Genomic DNA, 22,960 nt, shown 5'->3' with positions numbered 1-22,960 from the left:
GACGGACCTTTGTTGGCAAACTAATGTCTCTGCTTTTAAATATGCTATCTAGGTTGGTCATAACCTTTCTTCCAAGGAGTAAGCGTCTTTTAATTTCATGGCTGCAATCACCATCAGCAGTGATTTTGGAGCCCAAAAAAATAAAGTCTGCACTGCTTCCACTGTTTCCCCATCTATTTCCCATGAAGTGATGGGACCAGATGCCATGATCTTAGTTTTCTGAATGTTGAGCTTTCAGCCAACTTTTTCACTCTCCTCTTTCACTTTCGTCAAGAGGCTCTTTAGTTCTTCTTCGCTTTTTCTGCCATAAGGGTGGTGTCATCTGCATATCTCAGGTTATTGATATTTCTCCCGGCAATCTTGATTCCAGCTTCTGTTTCTTCCAGCCCAGCATTTCTCATGATGTACTCTGCATGTAAGTTAAATAAGCAGGGTGACAATATACAGCCTTGATGTACTCCTTTTCCTATTTGGAACCAGTCTGTTGTTGCATGTCCAGTTCTAACTGTTGCTTCCTGACCTGCATACAGGTTTCTCAAGAGACAGGTCAGATGGCCTGGTATTCCCATCTCTTTCAGAATTTTCCACAGTTTATTGTGATCCACACAGTCAAAGGCTTTGGCATAGTCAATAAAGCAGAAATAGATGTTTTTCTGGAACTCTCTTGCTTTTTCGATGATCCAGCAGATGTTGGCAACTTGATCTCTGGTTCCTCTGCCTTTTCTAAAACCAGCTTGAACATCTGGAAGTTCACGGTTCACGTATTGCTGAAGCCTGGCTTGCAGAATTTTGAGCATTACTTTACTAGCGTGTGAGATGAGTGCAATTATGTGGTAGTTCGAGCATTCTTTGGCATGGCCTTTCTTTGGGATTGGGATGAAAACTGAACTTTTCCAGTCCTGTGGCCACTGCTGAGTTTTCCAGATTTGCTGGCATATTGAGTGCAGCACTTTAACAGCGTCATCTTTCAGGATTTGAAATAGCTCAACTGGAATTCCATCACCTCCACTAGCTTTGTTCGTAGTGATGCTTTCTAAGGCCCACTTGACTTCACATTCCAGGATGTCTGGCTCTAGGTGAGTGATCACACCATTCTGATTATCTGGGTCGTGAAGATCTTTTTTGTACAGTTCTTCTGTGTATTCTTGTCACCTCTTCTTAATATCTTCTGCTTCTTTTAGGTCCATACTATTTTTGTCCTTTATCGAGCCCACCTTTGCATGAAATGTTCCTTTGGTATCTCTAATTTTCTTTAAGAGATCTCTAGTCTTTCCCATTCTGTTGTTTTCCTCTATTTCTTTGCATTGATCACTGAGGAAGGCTGTCTTATCTCTCCTTGGTATTCTTTGGAACTCTGCATTCAGAAGGGAATATCTTTCCTTTTCTCCTTTGCTTTTTGCTTCTCTTCACAGCTATTTGTAAGCCCTCCTGAGACAGCCATTTTGCTTTTGTGCATTTCTTTTCCATGGGATGGTCTTGATCCCTGTCTCCTATACAATGTCATGAACCTCTGTCCATAGTTCATCAGGCACTCTGTCTATCAGATCTAGTCCCTTAAATCTATTTGTCACTTCCACTGCATAATCATAAGGGATTTGGTTTAGGTCATACCTGAATGGTGTAGTGGTTTTCCCTACTTTCTTCAATTTAAGTCTGAATTTGGCAATAAGGAGTTCATGATCTGAGCCACAGTCCGCTCCTTGTCTTGTTTTTGCTGCCTGTATAGAGTTTCTCCATCTTTGGCTGCAAAGAATATAATCAATCTGATTTCGGTGTTGACCATCTGGTGATGTCCGTGTGTAGAGTCTTCTTTTGTGTTGTTGGAAGAGGGTGTTTTCTATGACCAGTGCATTCTCTTGGCAAAACTCTATTAGACTTTGCCCTGCTTCATTCTGTACCCCAAGGCCAAATTTGCCTGTTACTCCAGGTGTTTCCTGACTTCCTGCTTTTGCATTCCAGTCCCCTATTATGAAAAGGACATCTCTTTTGGGTGTAAGGTCTTGTAGAACTAACGCCCAAAAAAGATATCCTTTTCTTTTTGGTGTATAGTTGTATAAAATTTTATCATGTGTAATAGATTAACATAGGATCACCGCAATTAGGATATGAAATTGTTAAAATTATTCTGCTACCCCAAAGTAACTTCTTCATCCTACCCCTTTGTAGTCATACCCTCCCCCAACCCTAAATCCTGGCACCACTTGTTAGTTCTCTATCACTGTACTTTTGCCATCTTGAGAATGTTATAGAAATGGAGTCATCCCATATGTAATTTTTGAGATTGATTTCTCATCAGCACAGTGGCCTTGGGATCCCTGCAAATTGTTGCATGTACCAAATTTGTTCCTTTTATGGCTGAATAGTGTTCCAGGATATGGATGTACCATAGTTTATTAATTCACCCATTGGAGAGTATTGGGTGGTTTCCAGTTTTTAGCTCTAACAAATAAGGCTTATTTGAACATTTATGTACAGATTTTTGAGTGAATGTAAGTTTTCATTTCTCTAGAGTATATATCCAGTAGTTGGATTACTGGGTTTTATGATAAGTATATATTTAACTTTGTAAAAATCTACCAACTGTTTCTAGAGTGGCTGTCCCTATTTACATTCCCCTCGGCAAAGTATGAGAGACACAGCTAGTCCATGTCTTGCCAGCACTTGGTATAATCAGTATTTTTTATTTTAGCCATTCTAATAGGTGTGTAGCATTATTTCATTGTGGTGTTAATATGCATTTTCCTATTGGCCAAAGAAATTGAACTACAATAATGTCTTACATAAAGTTTTGCATTTTTATAAATTTTTTTTTAAACATCTAAATTAATTCTCACAGGAACAGTGTGATTTATTTCAAGTGATAAGAGGCTGATATAAAGTAAATCTGGAAAAATCAGTCAAATGTAATTACCCCAATGCAGAATCAAAACAATTTAAAACTCAAAAGGAACATGGAGATAATTTAGTCAAACTTCCCCCATTTTACAGAGAACTGTCCCAGAAAGGTTAAATGACTTCTCACACAGTTGGAATTTTACCAAAAGCCACACTTCTGATACTTGAATCTCTTCCATAATGTCCAGTCAAGTAGGTGACAATTTATGCTTGAAGCCTTCAAGTGACTGGAAATTCACTCATTTTTTGCCCCTTTCCATTAGAAAGTGTTTCCTGACATTGAGCTGAAATGGCCTATAAACAAATAAACAAGTTTGTTACTGTTTTGACATTGACCTGAAATGGCTTCCTATAGCTCTTGTCAGTGGGTCTAGTTTCATCCTCTGAGACATTCCTAAAGAAGTATGGACCCTTTTCCTTATGACAGTACTTCAGATACTTGAAGACAGCCATCATGCTCTCACACATAAACTCCAGGCCAAACATTCACATTTTCCTCCAGTCATTCTTAGGTGAGCTTGTTTACCAACCTTGCTTGTGTGTAAACTGGTTCTAGATTTCTTAGAGTGAAAAATACTGAACAAAATGTTTCTAGTCACACAGCCAGAATTATGTAAGCATTTTCCAATTATATGAATTCACTACAGGACTTAATAAATTTTTCTTCCTTTTCACTTAATGTATTTCTTACCATCATTAGAAATATTTGTAAGTGTATTTTTAAAATTTTAGGCTAAATACTTTTATTTTTAAATTGTGTTTCTTTTTTGGATGTGTAACATTCATATGGCACAAAATTCAAAATATTTAAGAAGGTTTATGGGCTTCTCAGGTGGTGCTAGTGGTAAAGAACCCATTTGCCAGTGCAGGAGACATGAAAGATGCAGATTCAATCCCTGGGTGTGGAAGATCCCCTGGAGGAGGGCACGGCAATGTACTCCAGTATTCTTGCCTGGAGAATCCCATGGACAGAGGAGCCTGGTGGGCTACGGTCCATAGGGTCACAAAGAGTTGGACACGACTGAAGCAACTTAGCACACAAGAAGGTTTACAGTGAAAAGTCATGATCCCTAGCCTCCTAGTTGAATATAATGTAATATTGATATTATATAAAACAATATAATATTGATATATAAAACAACATAATATCAATATTACATTCTCATAAGATGCATGATTCTAATTATGACATTCCATTTTATTACAATACATTAAAATTTTTTATCTTAATTTTTTATTAATATTATTGTGGGCTTCCTTATGTATATTTTATGTATATATTTCAGATTATTTCTAAAAGTAGACTCCTAGAAGAAAATAGCTGCACTGCATAGTATGACTTGTCTTACTATAACTTTCCACAAAGTTGCCGTTTTATATACTTAAAATGCTTATAAATGTACACCAGCAGTTTATGTGTCCATTTCACCACACCTTTACAAGCATGTAATACTATCATTTATTGATTTTTTTAATTTGTTGTCCTGATTTGCTTTTAATTGAGAATGAATTTTTTAATGTTTTTATATCTCTATTGACTTCCCAGTGGTAAACACTTCCTAGTGATAAAGAACCTGCCTGCCAATGCAGGAAACATAAGAGATGCAGGTTTGATAATTGGGTTGGGAAGATCCCTAGGAGTAGGAAATGGCAACCCACTCCAGTATTCTTGCCTGGAGAATCCTATGGACAGAGAAGCCTGATGGGCTACAGTCCATGGGGTCACAAAAAGTCACACACGACAGAAGCGATTTAGCATGCATGGGCACATCTCTATTGGCTATTTGTATTTCCTCCTTAGGGTGTTTAAGTCATCGCTAATTTTAGAAGATAAACTTGTATGAGCTAGAATGAGTATCAGCCCATTGTTATATTCTTAACACATATTGTTTCGTCCATCTTATTAAACTATTAGATGTGTTTTACATGTGCTAATGCCAGTCCATCCCAAACAATTAAATGTAGTTAATTTAAAAACAGTTTTTCCTAAATATAAGACCTTACAATGTACATTTATATTGTAATATATCTTATCTCTTTACAAGTCTGTTTTGCCTACCAGGTTTCAAACTAGTGTAATCTGAGGACAATACCTTAATCAGCTTTCTAAAGCCTGACGGAGACATATACAGAGAATCAGTCAGTCAGTTCAGTCGCTCAGTCGTGTCCGACTCTTTTCGACCCCATGAATCGCAGCACGCCAGGTCCATCACCAACTTCCGGGGTTTACCCAAACCCATGTCCATCGAGTCAGTGATGCCATCCAACCATCTCATCCTCTGTCATTCCCTTCTCCTCCTGCCCCCAATCCTTCCCAGCATCAGGGTCTTTTCCAATGAGTCAACTCTTTGCATGAGGTGGCCAAAGTATTGGAGTTTCAGCTTCAACATCAGTCCTTCCAATGAACACCCAGGGCTGATCTCCTTTAGGATGGACTGGTTGGATCTTCTTGCAGTCCAAGGGACTCTCAAGAGTCTTCTCCAACACCACAGTTCAAAAGCATCAATTCTTCAGCGCTCAGCTTTCTTCACCGTCCCAACTCTCACATCCATACATGACTACTGGAAAAACCATAGCCTTGACTAGACAGACTTTTGTTGGCAAAGTAATGTCTCTGCTTTTAAATATGCTATGGGAGCACTGTGTCATAGCTACTGGACAACTTAGCTACTGAGTCTTAGCCACTTCACACACCAGAAGTCCCAGATGTTCCCCAATTTTATGATAGCTAAATGAATAAATAAACTTAAACATTTTCTATTAGTTTGCTGGGTCTGTATGGTTACAGATTCTCCCAATTTTTAAAATTCTGACTATCAAGAACTCAGCCCAGAGTCAACATCAAGCTGTTCTCAGTTCAGTTCAGTTCAGTCGCTCAGTCGTGTCCGACTTTTTGCGACCCCATGAACTGCAGCACGCCAGGCCTCCCTGTCCATCACCAACTCCCTGAGTCCACCCAAACCCATGTCCATTGAGTCAGTGATGCCATCCAGCCATCTCATCCTGTCATCCCCTTCTTCTCCTGCCCTCAATCTTTCCCAGCATCAGGGTCTTTTCTAATGAGTCAGCTCTTCACATCAGGTGGCCAAAGTATTGGAATTTCAGCTTCAACATCAGTCCTTCCAAGGAACACCCAGGACTGATCTCCTTTAGGATGGACTGGTTTGATCTCCTTGCAGTCCAAGGGACTCTCATGAGTCTTCTCCAACACCAGAGTTCAAAAGCATCAATTCTTCGGTGCTCAGCTTTCTTTATAGTCCAACTCTCACATCCAGGCTGTTCTAAAGTTTGTTAAAACCCCTACCCTTCCCAACTTTGAATCGGATAAAAATTTGGTAAGTATGGATTTTCTTAAGTCAGTGAAATACAGTGTTGAGCCATACAGGGACAGTAGTTCTACACTATAAACCTCTGGAGGGGCTGAGTGCCTCCAGGAGTTAGTACCCTTTGGGTATTAAGCCACTGCCTGAAGGTTCTATCATGTAGGCCTTTTTCCTCCCCAATTTACTTGTGAGTTTATGATGAAAAATGTCAATAATGCTTGTTGGGTACAGATAAATATTGTGTACTGCATTTTATTGGTGCATGGGTCTAGAAACCTGGTCAAGAAGAAAATAAAATTAGAGAAAGTCTGGTTGATAAACCCACACTGTATTTGATTGACTGTGGCTTTCTCTTATGGGCATCCCTGATTACTCAGTTAGTAAAGAATTCGCCTGCAATGTAGGAGACCCCAGTTCTATTCCTGGGTTGGGAAGATCCCCTGGAGAAGGGAAAGTCTACCCACTCCAGTGTTCTGGCCTGGGAAATTCCATGGGGTAGCAAAGAGTCGGACATGACTGAGTGACTTTCACATTCACTTTTTTCTCTTATAGATGCTCCTGGAGCATCCTGTTAATAATTCCTTTTAGAGTCTTGCCTAAGATCAGAGTACTCCTGGTGGAGGGTTAGAGGTGTTCGGGACTCTCAGTTGAATGAATAAAGTCCCAATCAATAAAGAGTGAAGGCAGGGTTCCCAAATGATGTGGATTTCCATTCTATATCACTGGAACCCCTTTAGTTGTCCATGATCTTTTCTCTATTTCTGAGGGTTTGAGACTGCCAGCGACTATTGAAAGTACCTTTCCTATGAATAGTTTGTACACGATTATGAAAAGTATTGGCCTACAGACAGCTGTAACTCCTGCTACAGATCAAGAGAGTGGGGAGGGAGAAGCATCTGTCAATCCAACAAACTGTCTGAGAACATGAAATACTCTTTGAATATTAGAATATTCTGCCACATGGTTTTCTGGTTCTGTTAAAGCATGGTAACCCTGTCAGGTCTCTTCCAAACTCTGACACACACTGTCAAAGCAGACTGTGGGATCTGTAGTTTGCTAACTCCTCCTGGCTCATGTATTTCCTCCAAGGAGTCCCTTAGACCTGCTTCACCCTCCAGCATCCGTTTCACACGCCCCCATCCCCTCTAATCCAGGGAAGACTAGTATTGAGATTCCCTTTAAACTCTTCTATATTAACTTCATGCTGCTGCTGCTAAGTCGCTTCAGTCGTGTCCGATTCTGTGCGACCCCATAGACGGCAGCCCAACAGGCTCCCCCGTCCCTGGGATTCTCCAGGCAAGAACACTGGAGTGGGTTGCCATTTCCTTCTCCAGTGCATGAAAGTGAAAAGTGAAAGTGAAGTCGCTCAGTCGTGTCTGACTCTTCCAGACCCCATAGACGGCAGCCCACCAGGCTCCTCCGTCCATGGGATTCTCCAGGCAAGAGTACTGGAGTGGGGTGCCATTGCCTTCTCCGATTAACTTCATAGGGTTGCTGTAACAAATTACCACACACTGATGGCTTAAAACCGTAGAAACATATTCTCTCACCATTCTGAAGCCAGAAATCTGAAATTAAAGTGTCAGCATGGATGCACTTTTGGAGGCCTTAGAAGAGCATCTGATTTTTGCCTCTCCCAGTGTCTGGTAGATGTGAGCAGTCTCTCACTTGTGGCTGTATTACTCCAACCTTAGCCTCACTGTCACATTGCCTCCTCTTCCCTGTGTCTCCTCTTCAGTCTGTCACATAAAGATACTCGTCACTGAAGTTACAGACGGTCAGACAGTCCAGGGTGATTGATCTCTTCATCTCCAGGTCCTTAACTTAATTACATCTGCAAAGACCTTTTACTAAATAAGGTAACATTCACACCGTTCCAGGGCTTGAGACATGGGCATTCTCTTTTGGGGCGCTACTATTCAACCCACTACATCTTGCTTAAGGATACAATTTTTTCCTTCTTATTTTAAGTTTTACCTCTTGAAGTTTTGAGGAAACTCAAGAAACCTGTTCTTTCTTCATCACCTTAGCTTTGAAGACTTGCCTTCACACTGTGCACTTATTTGGAAAATTCAATCTACTCCTTTGTTTCAGTTTTTTGTTTAAATTCCCTCTTCCCTGGGCAAATAAATATTACACTAATGGGAAAAAAGACTCCCCCAAATGCCAGGTTTTAGATTTCCACCTGTCACCCTGAAAGCAGACATTTGCCCATGTTGTTCTAGCAATATTCTGTTTTCCATAATTCCTCAAAGATGGGAAAAGTTCTCAGGTCTTATTTGTACCCCGCGCCCTTCCATCCCCCGAATCTGCAATACAAGCAATTCATATTAGATGATGGATTCTAAATTGGAACTGTTGGGTACTTTCTTACAATTCCTTCTTCTCTTTGGGAAGAGTGTTGTTTCTGTCACTATTTATACTACTCTTTTGAGTAATATTAGTAAGTTCCTATTTACTTGAGTCACTACTATGAACCTGGCTCAGTGTTTTGAATGTGTTACTTCCATTACTCAGAACAATCCTATGAGAAAGATATACTTATCTCCATTTTACAGATGGGGACAAGGAGACCCGGGTTTAATATAACTGAGTATTGAAACAGAAAATTATATCCAAGTTTGCCTGACCTCACAAATACAGAGTTTTTTTCTACTATGTCAACCTGCTTCTCAAGTTTCCTTTGTAGAGAATGAAGAAAACAATATTTAGGGAGTCTTCTTTCTCTCTCAGCTCTAACCTTAGAACAGAAGCTATAAGTGGGCTTTCCCTTTTCTTGATCATCTTCTGCCTTTGAATAGAATTAAAAAAACAAACAAACCCATTCTTTGCCTTCTCTTAGCAATTTTTTTTTTTTTTTGCAAGTCTCACTTCATTTGGGAGCTTTAGGTTTCTTGACACTATATTTTAAGGCCTATGTTACCTTCTTATAATTATCCTTGGTATGTGGTTGTTTACTCCCAAGGTTTCTGTCACTTCCAATTAGCCAAGCAATTCTTCCTTGTTGGTCAGAATTAGGTTCCCCAGTTGTTCTGCTGGGACATCAAATCACGAGGAAAGCAAATCAGAAACTTGTCAGATGTTTTGCTTTTAGGCGATGAAACTTTCAGGTATCCAGCTATCGGAATTTTCTTTTTCGATTGTTGCATTGCTGCAGGTATTGACAAATAGTATACTGCAGGGTATTGTGGTATCAAGAACGAATTCTTTTATGAATAACTGCATGTGGCAGTACATGTTTGGAATCAGTTTTGAACCTCTTAAATAAAGCACTCTAAAGCAGTTCTGAGCTTCCCATTGTCTGTGTGTATACCTAGTCATTCTAACATATTGCTGTTTCTCATTCCCCACTCAAGTTCATCACATAGAGAAATATTTTTTTATTTCTAGTCAACTAGTTTTTGTATCTCATTTTGAGTGTAATCCCAAACTAGAAAGTGGGAGGCTAAGGAATATGACCTCTCTGAAGTAAAACAGATGTCAGGAAGTCTATGAATTAAGGTCATAAAACAGAGTGCTGTGAATTTTGATGACAAAAATATTATAACTTAATTTTTCGAACCTCTAAGTGAAATTTAGCATTTCTTTCAATTGTGAACATAGGCAACAAACCAGTGTTATCAGAAGTACCAGTGATTTTTTTCACCAATAAAAATCACAAATATTTCCCCATTGCATTACTATAGCTGTAGACATCTCAAGATGTAATTAGTGTTCACTGCTTTAAACTTGGATATTATTTGACCCTCTGCTACATTTTGTTTTTCAATGTGTTAATAAAGAAGCACATGTACAGCACATTTTTGTTGAATAACTTAATTACTATATTTTAGTATGATTGGTTTCATTCATGATCCTATGCATATATTATGCACTTAAAAACATGATTTGAAAAAGGGCTTTACAGACTTCACCAGACTGCCAAAATGATCCATGGCCCAAAAAAAGATTAAGAATGTCTATTATGGATTCTGGAATTGTGGTTTAGAGCGTGAAGTCTGATGTCACATTGGTTAGGTTCAAATTCTGCTCTGTCATGGCTAAGTTTGTAACTGTGGCTAAGTTACACATACATTCTGTGCCTCAGATTCTTCATGTGTAAAATGGAGATAATAATATCTACCTAAAGATCTTGATATGAAGATGAAGTAATATCTGTAAAGGGCTTAATTCAATGCCAAGCATATAGTATGTTACTTAATTTCCATATCTACCCAGATGATAAGGGTTTCATTCATATCCTATTTACATTTACTTTACATACAGATTTTCTTTTTTTACTATGTTGTCACTGTCTAAAATTTTAAATTACATTATAAAATACTGGCTAGTTTCAAATGGATATTTTCGTAAAATACATGTATGATATAAGGAAGAATTATACAATACCCTCCATCTAGGTTAAAGGGAAAAAAGATACTTTAAAAATGATGAACATATATTTTATTATCCAAACTAGGACACTTTTGAGAGTGAAAGAGTACTATTAGTTATTATACCAGGAAAATAGGCAAACAGGACTGTTATGAGGAAATCAACATGTCTAATCACACTACTTTTATATTCCTTGCATTCCCCTGCCTTAGTCCATTCCCTTCTTTCTGCAGCTAGAGAAGATCACTACCTTGATTTTTGTGGTTATCATTCTGTTGCTTTATAGACTTACTTCTTATGCTAATACTCAAAATATTGTTTTATTGATTCTTTTATTTATAGAAGTGAAGTCCTACTGTACTATTCTTTTGTGAATTGCCTTTTTGTTCAACACTGTTAGACAGTCATCCATGTCCATGGATTTGTGATACATTTTCCCCACTGTTGTATTCTACTGTATATGTAATATATTTAACCACTCTACTATTGATAGACAGTTGGGTTGTTTCCATTTTTTACTGTTATAATACTGTTAGGAATTTTCTTGCTCATATACTCTGATACACATTTCTCCTGAGTCATAAAAAACATGTGTTTTTTTATGTTTACTAGATAATGCCAAATTGTTTTCCAAATGGATATACCAATTTGTTCTCCAACCAGTAATGTATAAGTGTTCTGGTAATATTGTCAGACTTTAACATTTTTATGTGGTGGGTGTGAAATAATAATGAGCATGTGGCTGAGCATGTCTTCAGGTTTCCTCCTTTATGAGTTATGTTTATAGTGTGGTAGTTAAGAGCATTATCTATTTTAAAAAAATTTAAATTGTAGTAATACTTTATATAATTTGCGTATTAATTCCTTTGCCAGTAATATGGGTTGTAAAGATAACAAAATCTGTCTTGTCTTCTACTCTACTTAGAATGTCTTTATTTTTTATTTTATTTTTTTTTTACTTAGGATGTCTTTAGAATTTTTTTTATTATGGAAAACTTTAAGCATATATAAGAGTATAAAAGTATGTAGAATAATGAGCTCTGATTTACCTACCACCCAGCATCAACAGTTATCAACTGATAACCAATTCAGCTTCATTTATACTACTACTCACTTTCTCTATCGCTTAATATTTTAAAGTATATCCCAGATATTATATCTTTACATCTCTAATTATTTCCATATACATCTCTAAAAAATAGGGATCTTTAAAAATTACTGTAACACAAAAAATGTACAATACTTCCCTAGTATCATCAAGTATTCACTAAGCCTCCAAATTTCCAATTATCTTAAGTGTGTGTGTGTGTGTGTGTTTTAAACTTTGTTTGAATCATGATCCAGATAAAGTCCTGTGGTAGCAGGCTTTGAAAATGGTACCCAATGATTCCTTCAGCAGAGAAGGCATGGTGACTTCTGTCTCTTTCATTTGGATTTCTTGCATAAGGGGGAGCCAGGCTGTTCTATAGAGAGGTATATGGTGAGAAACTGAGGCATTCTGCCAAATAACTAATAAAGAACTGAAGCATCCTGCCAATGAGAGTAAGCCATCTTGGACATCTAGCACTGTTTAAGCCATTAAATGATTGTTGCCCCAGCTGACAGCTGGACTGTTACATCATAAGAGACTGTGAGCCAGAACCACTCAGCTAAGCTACTCCTGGATTTCTGACCCTCAGACACTACGTGAGACAAAAATGTTTGTTGCTTTAAAAGTTATGTTTTGTGGATAGTTTGTTATAAAGTGATATAAAACTAATAAAGATTTGGGTATCTGGAAGTGGGGTGCTGACATAACAAAAACCTAAGATATAATAGTGACTGGGACTTCTATGGTTCAGTGGTTAAGACTGTGTGCTTCCACTGCAAGGGACACAGGTTCGATCCCTGGTTGGGGAAATACGATCCAGCGTGCCATTGGTGGAGATGAAATTTAAAAAAAGGAGTGGCTTTAAAGTGCAGTGGGCAAAAGGTGGAGGGACTTGGAAAGCATTAGTTAAAGTTTGAAGAGGTTTGAAGAAATTGTTTGTAAATGCATAATAACTTTGAGGAGGCCACAGATGAGGTCTTAACAGATTAAAAAAATCTTATTGGAAAGTAGAGAAAAGTGGCAGAAAGTTTAGCAGATTTGTCATCTGCAGTTATGTGCAAAGTAGAAAATATGCCTAATGAATGGGGTGATCTGGTTAAGGCAATTTCCAGCCAGAGCAGTGTTGAAGATGTCACCTGGTTTTTCCTTGTTGCTTATAGTAAAATGTGAGAGGGGAGAGATAAATTAAAGGAAGAACTGTTAGACAAAAAGGAGCCAGAACTTTGGGGATTTGAAGATTCCCAGTCTCTGTAGGTGACAAATGATGTTAAAATTAGTAAATGGCTCAGAACAAGAACAAATGCAGAGCACTGACAGGAAAATATGAAGTTGGGGATGTAGTTTTAAAGCCCTTTAAGAGCTCAGGAAGATCTAGTGTGGGGCTTCAGTGTTTTACTCAACATAAAGAGTGTGCCTGACAAAAACCTCTCAAATTACAGGGCTTCTAAGAATTTTAAGGGTGTGGTACATCAAAAGCCCAAATTAGAGAAGGGTTATATGGAAGATATTTATGGGCATTGTTTTGTCTAATGGCGAGAATTCAAATAAAATTCACAGGAGATTCACAACGTTTATAAAAGGACTATTATCAGCAGAATGTAATGTTTTAAAAGAGACTTTTAAAAGAGAATTATATTAGTCGGCTGTTTGCCAGCCTGAACTGAAAAGGATAGAGCACCAAATTAAGAGACTTTTGGACATACAAGCTTCTACAGGCACACAAGTATATAGCTGTAAATATGGAAAACAGAGGATAATTCAGCAGGTGAATCTGAGGACCAGAAAGTAGTTAAGAGCCCTGAAGATTTACTCTGACATCTTGAATCTTAATCAAGAAACTGTCAACCTGTTCCCCGGTAGATTTCAGAATTTCTGTGAACCTGTGGACCTAACTTTCATACCTAACTTCCCTCCTTTTAAACACACACCTATAGTGGTTATCCTATTTTATGTTAAGTTGTGGAGGCAGATACTGTGTGTTTTTATTCTCTGATGGCTCAGATGGTAAAGACTCTGCCTGTAATGCAGGAGACGTGGGTTCAATCCCTGGGTCGGGAAGATCCCCTGGAGAAGGGAATGGCAATCCACTGCAGTATTCTTGCCTGGAGAATTCCATGGATAGAGACTTGGCAGGCTAGTCCATGGGGTTGCAAAGAGTTGGATGTGACTAAGGAACTAATACGTTAACTTTCGGATCAAGAGGAACTCTATTTAAAGATCAGTGTTTAAGGAAGTACACCTGAAAATCCTCATCCATACCTAGAATTTACATTTCTAGACTTTGAGTTAATGCTGTAATAGGATGAAAGTTTGGGGGAGCTTTGGTGGAGGTTGAGTGTATTTGGCATACTGGAAAAATGTGACTCTTTGGAGGTCAAATTTTGGTAGACAGCTTCCAGGTAGGCATGCTGTTGCATAATTTCCTCCCACACTGTCTCAGGGATCATCTGACAAGAACGGTACACCATTTTGAGTGATTTTTAGCTTGTCTTGGACCACTCTCTCTTGGATTACTTGCTCTTGGGAAGGTCAGGTGCCATGTTATGAGAACACTCAGGGAGCCTTGTGAATTAACCATCTTGGAGGTGGATCTTCTATGAACAGTCAAGTCTTCAGAAAACTGCAGCCCAGTTAACAGCTTGACTGCAAACTCATGAGACTCTGGGCCATGAGACCTAGCTAAACCACTCCTTGATTCCTGACCCTCAGACTCTGTAAGTGATACATCTTTTTAGTTTTAAGCTGTTAAATCTTGGGGTAACTTGTTACACAGCAATAGTTAACTAATACAAGTTCACACATTGCTTCATGTCTTTTAGGTGTGTCTCTTTTAATCTACATTTTTTTCCATCTTCTCTCCCTCTGGCAACATATTTGTTGAAGTTAATTTGTCCCATGACTTCTATAGATGAAATTTTTCTGATTGCACAGTCACTGTGTTTAACATTCTCTGTATTTCCTAATTATCAGGTTTGATTTTTCTGGGCAAAAATTCTTAATAGGTGATGGTGTGTTTTTCCATTAAGAGGCATAGAGTTTCCTTATTTGTCACGTTAGTAGCTGTTGATATATTGATACAATGAATAAACCTGTTTATTCATTAGGAATCTTAAAATTTTCTAATTTTATCATTCATTCTTCACTTATTAATACATTTATATAGAAAAACGTCCTCTTATTTACTATTTGGTTACCTGTGGTACAGTTCATATAGGAAAGACAGGACAAATAATTGACTTTTTAAAAACTGGTTTTCAAAATAATGAATGATTCTATAACATCCTTTAATGTTGGCAAATTGGGCGCTCGTTAGTTTTATTATTAAGAACTCATGAATTTTAGGACATTTGATAATTACAGATATTCCAATCCACTGCATTTGGTATGTTCCAGTGTGTGCTCAAGGGGATTTCAGAATTTCTATAAATGTGTGTCCTTATTGTTACTCAAAGTCATTCCATCTCTGGCCAAAGGGGTGTTTTCAGTTGGCTCCTGAATCATTTGATGTGATTCTGGTAGCCTACAACAGCTTCCTTCCTAAATAGAACAACAAAATGTTCCAGGCTCATTGTGTACATTTCCTGTACCTAACTGGAATTAACTACTACTCCAAGGGCTTATGAGGTCTCCTGAACAGAGGTTTTAAAATTTATTTGAATGTAACTTTTTAAAATAGATTTTGCATTTACCTAGTATAAGGGCATGGCTTTTGAACTGTGGTGTTGGAGAAGACTCTTGAGAGTCTCTTGGACTGCAAGATCAAACCAGTCAATCCTAAAGGAAATCAGTCCTGAATATTCATTGGAATGGCTGATTTTGTCCACCTGATATGTGAAGAACTGAGTCATTGGAAAAGACCCTGATGCTGGGAAAGACTGAAGGCGGGAGGAGAAGGGGACGACAGATGATGAGATGGTTGGATGTCATCACTGACTCAATGGACATGAGTTTGAGTAAGCTCCAGGAGTTGGTGATGGACAGGGAAGCCTGGCATGCTGCTGTCCATGGGGTCACAAAGAGTTGGACATGACTGAGTGACTGAACTGAAGGGCATGGTGCTTCCCTGGTGGCTCAGTGGTAAAGAACCCACGTGCCAATGCAGGAGATGCAGGTTTGAACTCTGGGTTGGGAAGATCCTTTGGAGAAGGGCATGGCAAGCCACTCCAAAATTCTTGCCTGGGAAATCCCATGGACAGAGGAGCCTGGCAGGCTACAGTCCATGGAGTCAGCCATGAATTAGCGACTGAGCGCACACCCACACTAAAAGGGCATAAAGATATCTCACCATCTTGTCTTCGGAAGATTTAATAGGTTTTCCTTTCACATTTAAATCTTTTAACACACCTAGAACTGATTTATTCTATATGGTGTTAAGTGTGTGCACATGTGCTCAATCATGTCTGACTCTGCGACCCCATGGACTGTAGCCTGTCAGGCTCCTCTGTCTAGGATTATCCAGGCAAGAATAATAGTTAACTAATACAAGTTCCACTGATTCATTATGGTGCTTCACAGATAATGCTTTTCTTTTCTCTTCCTTTTTTAACAAATGGAAGGTTTGTGTCAATGTTGCATTGAGCAAGTCTCTTGGTACCATTATTCCAAAAGCATTTGTTCACTTCATGTCTGTGTGTCAAATTTGGGAATTCTCAAAATATTTCAAACCCTCTACCAGCTAAAAGATTACAACTCTCTGAAGGCTCAGATGAAGATTAGCATTTTTTAGCAATAGAGTATTTTTAAAGGGATACTACTATTCCTTTAAATATTAATAATATTTATTAATATTAGTAAATATTATTATTAAATATAAATAACAATAATCTAAGGACTGTAGATTTTTATTTTTTAAGACATAGTGCTATTTCACACTTAATAAAATATAGTACAGGGTAAACATAACTTTTAAGCCACTGAGAAACAAATAATGTGACTCATTTTATTGTAGTATTTGTTTTATTGCAGTCCGGAACTGAACCCACAATATCTTCAAGGTATACCTATAGTCCTTCTTCTGAGAACTAGAAAACCTGGACAAAATATAATACGCGTATGTGAAGGCATCAGAGAGAGCTAATGAGGTAGCAGATCCAGAGAAAGAAAATCCCAGAGTTGTTGAATCCAGCATTTATAACAGTTTATCGGGGGTACCTGCTTATTCTTGACAAGATGGTTGAGAAGCTGAACAGAGCTTCTGACTAACTCAGTGAGTTAAACAGACAAAAACTGGATTTCAGACTCTGTCCTGGGTAAGTCTACAGGCTTCAAGTTGAGACCTCAAAGGTCTACACTGAGGCAAAAGTTTGAACTAGAAGCAGACCTTCCAATCATCTAACCACACTAGGGTGATTCTAGATTACTAGTGGCCAGAGCTTCTGCCAGGAGACGTAAATCCTTCTTATCAACATCCTAGACCTCAAAGTATAGTTTCATTTGCTAGTTCTGGCATTTAATCAAAAATAACATAACATAAATTAACAAAATTTTATATAAACAAAAATACATAAAAGTAAATATGATAATATGATAAACAATACATACAACAAAGAAACAAAGAAGCTTCAGATAACAGCAGATCCCAATGTTACTCAGCATGAGTTTTAAAGCAGCTATGCTTAATATGTTTGAGAAAATAAAAGATCAGAATGAGATAGATTACTGGATAGCTAACAGGAAACTATAAAACAGAATCAAAGAGAAATGCGTGAACTGATAACAACCAAAAACATAATAACTGAAGTCAATGTTTCAACAAATAAGTTTAACAGGAGTTTAGAGACTGTTAGAGAAGAGTGAAATGACAGGTAAGAATTATCGAGAATGAACCAGAGAGACAAATAAATGGAACACAAGGGATAAACTGACATGATCGAATATATTAAAGTATACATTTAAGTGGAGTACCAGAAGAGGAGAGGGCAGAGTAGGGCAAAAACAATAACTGATGAAAGCTGAGAACTTCACAAAACAGAAAAGACATGAGACCCCAGTTTCAAGAAGCATTACAAACTCAAAAAGAAAACAAATCATATTAAAAAAAAAGAGACAAAAACATTTAGTTACATTGTAATAAAACTGATTCAATTTAAAGATGGACATCTTATAAACAGTCAAAGGAAAAAACAGATTACTTTAAAGGGGCAAAAATAAAACCAACATTATTTCTCAAAAAAATTTTTTGGAAGCCAAAAGCAATGAAATATATCTTCGAAATGATAAAAACAATAGCTGCTAATTCAGCAAAAATGTTATTTGAAAATGAGGTGAAATAAATAGTTTCAGGATACAAAAACTGAATTTGTCCCCAGCATCCATGTACAAAGTACTAAAGCCTGTTCTTCAGGAAGAAGAAATAAGATGCCAGATAGAAGCTTAGAAACTCAAGGAGTCATAAAGTACAACAAAGTAAATATTTGAGTAAATATAAACATATATTAGAGGAGAGTGAAAAAGTTGGCTTAAAGCTCAACATTCAGAAAACTAAGATCATGGCATCTGGTCCCATCACTTCATGGGAAATAGATGGGGAAACGGTGCAAACAATGTCAGACTATTTTTTGGGGCTCCAAAATCACTGCTGATGGTGATTGCAGCCATGAAATTAAAAGACGCTTACTCCTTGGAAGGAAGGTTATGACCAACCTAGATAGCATATTGAAAAGCAGAGACATTACTCTGCCAACAAAGGTCCGTCTAGTCAAGGCTATGATTTTTCCAGTGGTCATGTATGGATGTGAGAGTTGGACGGTGAAGAAAGCTAAGTGCCGAAGAATTGATGTTTTTGAACTGTGGTGTTGGAGAAGACTCCTGAGAGTCCCTTGGACTGCAAGAAGATCCAACCAGTCCATCCTAAAGGAGATCAGTCCTGGGTGTTCATTGGAAGGACTGATGTTGAAACTGAAACTCCAATACTTTGGCCACCTCATGCGAAGAGTTGACTCATTGGAAAAGACCCTAATGCTGGGAAGGATTGGGGGCAGGAAGAGAAGGGGATGACAGAGGATGAGATGGCTAGATAGCATCACCGACTCAATGGACATGGGTTTGGGTCGACTCCAGGAGTTGGTGATGGACAGGGAGGCCTGGCGTGCTGTGATTCATGGGGTCGCAGAGTCAGACACGACTGAGCGACTGGACTGAACTGAACTGAAACATATATTAATCTTATAATGTCTTAAGGAATTTAGGAAATATATATTAAGTAGGCACAATGTATATAACATGCAGTGGGGCAATAAATGATGTGTTCTTGGGTCCTTACATTGTCCAGGAAGATGTGTAATATAAATTACTAAATAATACACAACTGTCAAGCTTATGAGGTGGAAGAAATGGAATAACAAAAAATAATCTAAAAGAAGGCAAAAAAAGGAGAAACTCAACAAAAGAAAGATGGGACAAAAGCAAATAATATGCCACATTTAATTCCATGTATATTAGTAATTGTGTTTATAAGTCAACTAAACCCTTTAATTACAACAATATTATCAAATTAGATTTAAAAAATAAATTCGTACATATAACTCAAGTAAAAATGTAAAAACACTTAGAATAAAATCTAAATTATGGTTGCTTTCAATTGCTTTTAATTTTGCTCTTTCCTACCTGCAAACTTACTCTTCTTGTAGTCACTATGCTCCAACCAGGCAGGCCTTTTGGCTCCTACGATATTCTAAGATAGTTCATGCCTCTGGGTTTGCATTTTTGTCCCCTCTGCAAGCATTTGTTTCCCCAATTTCTGCAAAGCTGGATTCTCCTGTCAAGTAGAAGTTTAAGTAACACTCTTTTAGAGGTTTTCCTTAGTCACCTATTCTAAAATATCTACTTTAACTTCCTACCTAGCACGATCTTATACTGTTTATTTATGGTCTATTATCACTAAAATGTAGCAGGGACCATGTCTGCTCTATTTACCACAGTTTCCACCAGTCTAGAACAGTGACTGGGATACAGTAGATACTCAATAAATACTTAAAGAATGAATAAAGCTAGTTTAGGTTTTAAACCTTTCTTACAGTTTTATTGCTCTTGGTGGTGGCTGTTTAAAGCATCAAAGTGTTCTCACTGTTGTGTCTTGACTCTCTTCGACCCCATGAACCACAGCCTGTCAGACTCCTCTGCCCATGGAATTCTCCAGGCAAGACTACTGGGGTGGGTTGCCATTTCCTTCTCCAGGGGATCTTCCTGACCCAGGAATTGAACTTCCTCAGTCTCCTGCATCGCAGGTGGATTCTTCACTGTCTGAGCCACCAGGGAAGCCCCTGGCTGTTTAAAGACTTCCCTGATCCCAAAAGGTATCAAATGATATGAAGATCCCATTTATGTATGTTAGTGCCCCTGAAAGTATGCACTATGTAATGTGTATAATTTGCAGCAGTTTTTCCACCAGTAAGTCAGATATGTAGTATAGTCTTAAATATAACTATAATAACAAATAAATAAAAGGTTCAAAGGAAGGCTACTGACCTACTAAAAAGTTGCAATACACTTCTGAAGAACATGCTTGTATGTTTTTCCCACATTAGAAAGGTGAGAATAATATAGGTGGATGTTACAAAACATAATTTTTTTATGGAGGGGGGAGAAGCCCCTTTCTCCACTCCCAAGTAAAAAAATTGAATAAAAAAAAATTACCCTCCTACAGAACGGTTGTTTTAGAGTGGTAATTCCAGTTATGATGATTTATATATTTTGGTTACTTCCGTTTTTATTCTTTTATATTCAGTTTTTCACATCACAGCAATCACACTGGTCACATTTTCCATTAGAAAGACTAGCTTAATGGCTTTTTAAAAACAGCTAGATAATATACCACTAAGTGTATATGACAGAATTTGACCAATCTCTAATTGTTAAAGATTGTTCCAATTTTTTTTTTATCATTAGTATTCCTACAACTAACATTTTTGTCCATAAATCATTTTAAGGTCAGTTTAACTTAAGTGATTTTGGTCTACAATATTCATTTAAGTGGTGTTTCTCAAGGGGAAGAGGGTGGGGAACACAAAAAGGTCCCAGGCATATATCTCTAATTAGGAAAACAGTATACATTGTGGGGAGGTGTGCGGATTATGAAGGCACTGACTGCATAAGCATAAGTCATTATATTTATTAAAGAAAAAGCAGTGGAAATTTCTTAGAGCAGCTAATCTGGAAAACATTTTGCAAAGAATATGGAGCTGGACTTTGAAAAAGTGATAGGTCTTAATGTTCGAAAATGTTCCAGACAGGTGGAGGTGTTGAAGGAGGCGATAACTATTTACTGGTGTTCTTAAGTATCGGAGAACAGTTCTTACTCAGGACAACTCATCACAAAGCCTGAATAGTGAGCAACTTGGATTTTTTATCAAAGACTGGACTCCTAACTTCCTTGCCAAAAACAACCAAATTTCTCCTTAATCTCCATCATTCATATCTTTTTTCCTCTTTCATTATTCTTCCCTTTTTTGTTCCTCTGTCAAAGACTCATCTATTTTAAGTAATGGAAATAGGTAAATCCCTCTTCTTCAAGGCTTGCAACCTTACACAACATTGTAACTGTTGCAACCTTAAAACATGCCTGCATTTTAATCTTATAAAAACACTGCTTGTAACAGATTTTTCACACTAAGAGAATTAGGAACATTCAAGGATATTAGCTAAGAGTTATTTATCAACTTGCCCTACACCAAATAAGGAACGTAGAGTCACATGATCTATTAAAAATGATTAGCAGATAATGAATAATGACTGTGATTTTCTTTCGTGGTTTTATTCTGGCAGCAATAAATTCCACCCTAATAATTTCAGTCTTATTGCCACACAGGAGGTGATGTTCTGTGAACCTCAACAAGGCTGCCAGGTCTAGCACTGTAAGACTCACGGTGTCAGAAATGAGAGTAAGACTTCATGGATGTGTTGTCAGTGATAGACTTATAGCCACTTCCCTTCTCCACCTTTTCTTCCCTAAGGATAGCAGCTGCTTTCCACAGACACCCCAGTCGACAGACTCCAATTCCTCTCTCCCACAGTTACCATCTGCAGATGCCCAGGGGCTTGTCTGTTTACAACCTTGTCCCAACAAGCAGAAGTGGAACCCTCCGAGAAGTTCGGGATTCGTCCTCAGTAGGACCTGTTTCACAAAATATTTCCCAGCCCCCTCCACCTGTTTTCAATGTTAGTCCTTAGGATTTTTGTATCTTCTCTGTCACACTATGCATTCCCCAATAAACAGAATTGAAAGTGAAAACTAGTATAAAGCAACTGCCCTATGCCTGTTTCTTTTAGATGGCTCAGAACTCTGATGATTCCCAGGATCTTTTGACCATGTTGAGGTTGGGTATCATGCTCTTCAGGGACTTTGGTAAGGAAGGTGAAACTTAACGTCTCTAACCACCCTTGCCAACCTAACTTTAACTTCTTCTGAAGCCTCCTAGATTCCTGTCCCAATTCCAGCTTATCCGACAAAACTAGACCCTAAGGCAAAAAGACATCCCACAGATGAAACTGCAGATACAGTCAGGACTTAAGCAAGGACCCCTAAGTGGTGAGATGAATTTCTGGGTTAAAAGTACTCAGTATATCCATTTGAAGTCTGTCACTAATACTATGTATAACCAAACAAAAAGAGAGAGTTGACAGGTACACTTAACAACACATTTTGAAGGTATATGGAAGTTGTCTTGGGGCGGGGCGCAATATTACAAGGAATACGCAAGTTTGACTTTTCTTCCCATCTGATGATAGATATGTTTTAATCTAAAAGGAAACCGTCCATATTGGAATGTATTAAATAGGCAGAATTCTCTTGCCAGTTTCTCTGCTCTTGGTAGACCCAGTTCTGACTTCAGTTGGTATCTGAACAGTGCAGAAACGTCTCACGATCAAATTCCACTGCCGAGGAACGGTAGAGCTGGAGGTCCCGCAAAACAGAGAGCAGAGACGACGCAGGGACGGGTCGGTAAGGATTCGGAGTCTCCCAGAAGGGACGGCCAGAAAAATGAGAAGGTAGAAAGAGAAAGAAAGGGCGTGGCTGAGCTAAGGCACTTTCCACGTCGTCTCCGCGAGAGCGCGGCTTAACCGGGGTTTCCTCCCGCGCGAAATCCTCTGAGTCTGGAGTCGGCTCTCCTCGTGTCCACGAACCCGTATCTCCATCATCTAGTAGGGCCCACGCCACCCAATCTACCTCCGGATCCTCGCAGGCGCAGCAGCAGCGCGCCGCCCGCCCACCTACCTGCCCTGCGCCTGCGCCTCCCCCGCGCGCGCTCTCAAGGTCAGCACCGCCCCCGGCGTCTAACCT

General features: G+C 38.4%; 1 protein-coding gene and 1 long non-coding RNA gene across 5 annotated transcripts in view; one reads left to right on the top strand and one right to left on the bottom strand.

Annotated features, from left to right (window-relative positions):
- Positions 1-2,947: 2,947 nt before the first annotated feature.
- Positions 2,948-22,960, bottom strand: LOC145511645 (uncharacterized). Its single transcript, XR_014058021.1, has 3 exons — positions 22,895-22,960; positions 19,288-19,438; positions 2,948-3,189 (listed from the first exon to the last, which is right to left on the bottom strand). It is a non-coding gene; the product is annotated as an uncharacterized LOC145511645 (long non-coding RNA).
- TMEM161B (transmembrane protein 161B) overlaps positions 15,683-22,960 on the top strand; it is an 83,238-nt gene continuing 75,960 nt past the window's right edge. Inside the window, exon 1 of one of the 4 annotated variants that reach the window (XM_081505230.1) lies at positions 15,683-15,793. In XM_081505230.1, coding sequence (XP_081361356.1) covers positions 15,779-15,793 — 15 coding nt within the window. In that variant the 5' untranslated portion in view covers positions 15,683-15,778. Of the gene's footprint in view, positions 15,794-22,731; positions 22,934-22,960 lie in introns of those variants that run through there. The other 3 variants (XM_081505228.1, XM_081505232.1, XM_081505234.1) reach the window with 3 other exon arrangements.

The sequence above is a fragment of the Giraffa tippelskirchi genome, chromosome 6 (assembly GCF_054371585.1).
Source record: "Giraffa tippelskirchi isolate mGirTip1 chromosome 6, T2T-mGirTip1v1.2.pri, whole genome shotgun sequence".
NCBI classification, from domain to species: Eukaryota; Metazoa; Chordata; class Mammalia; order Artiodactyla; family Giraffidae; genus Giraffa; species Giraffa tippelskirchi.
This window is presented reverse-complemented; position numbering and strand designations above follow the sequence as displayed.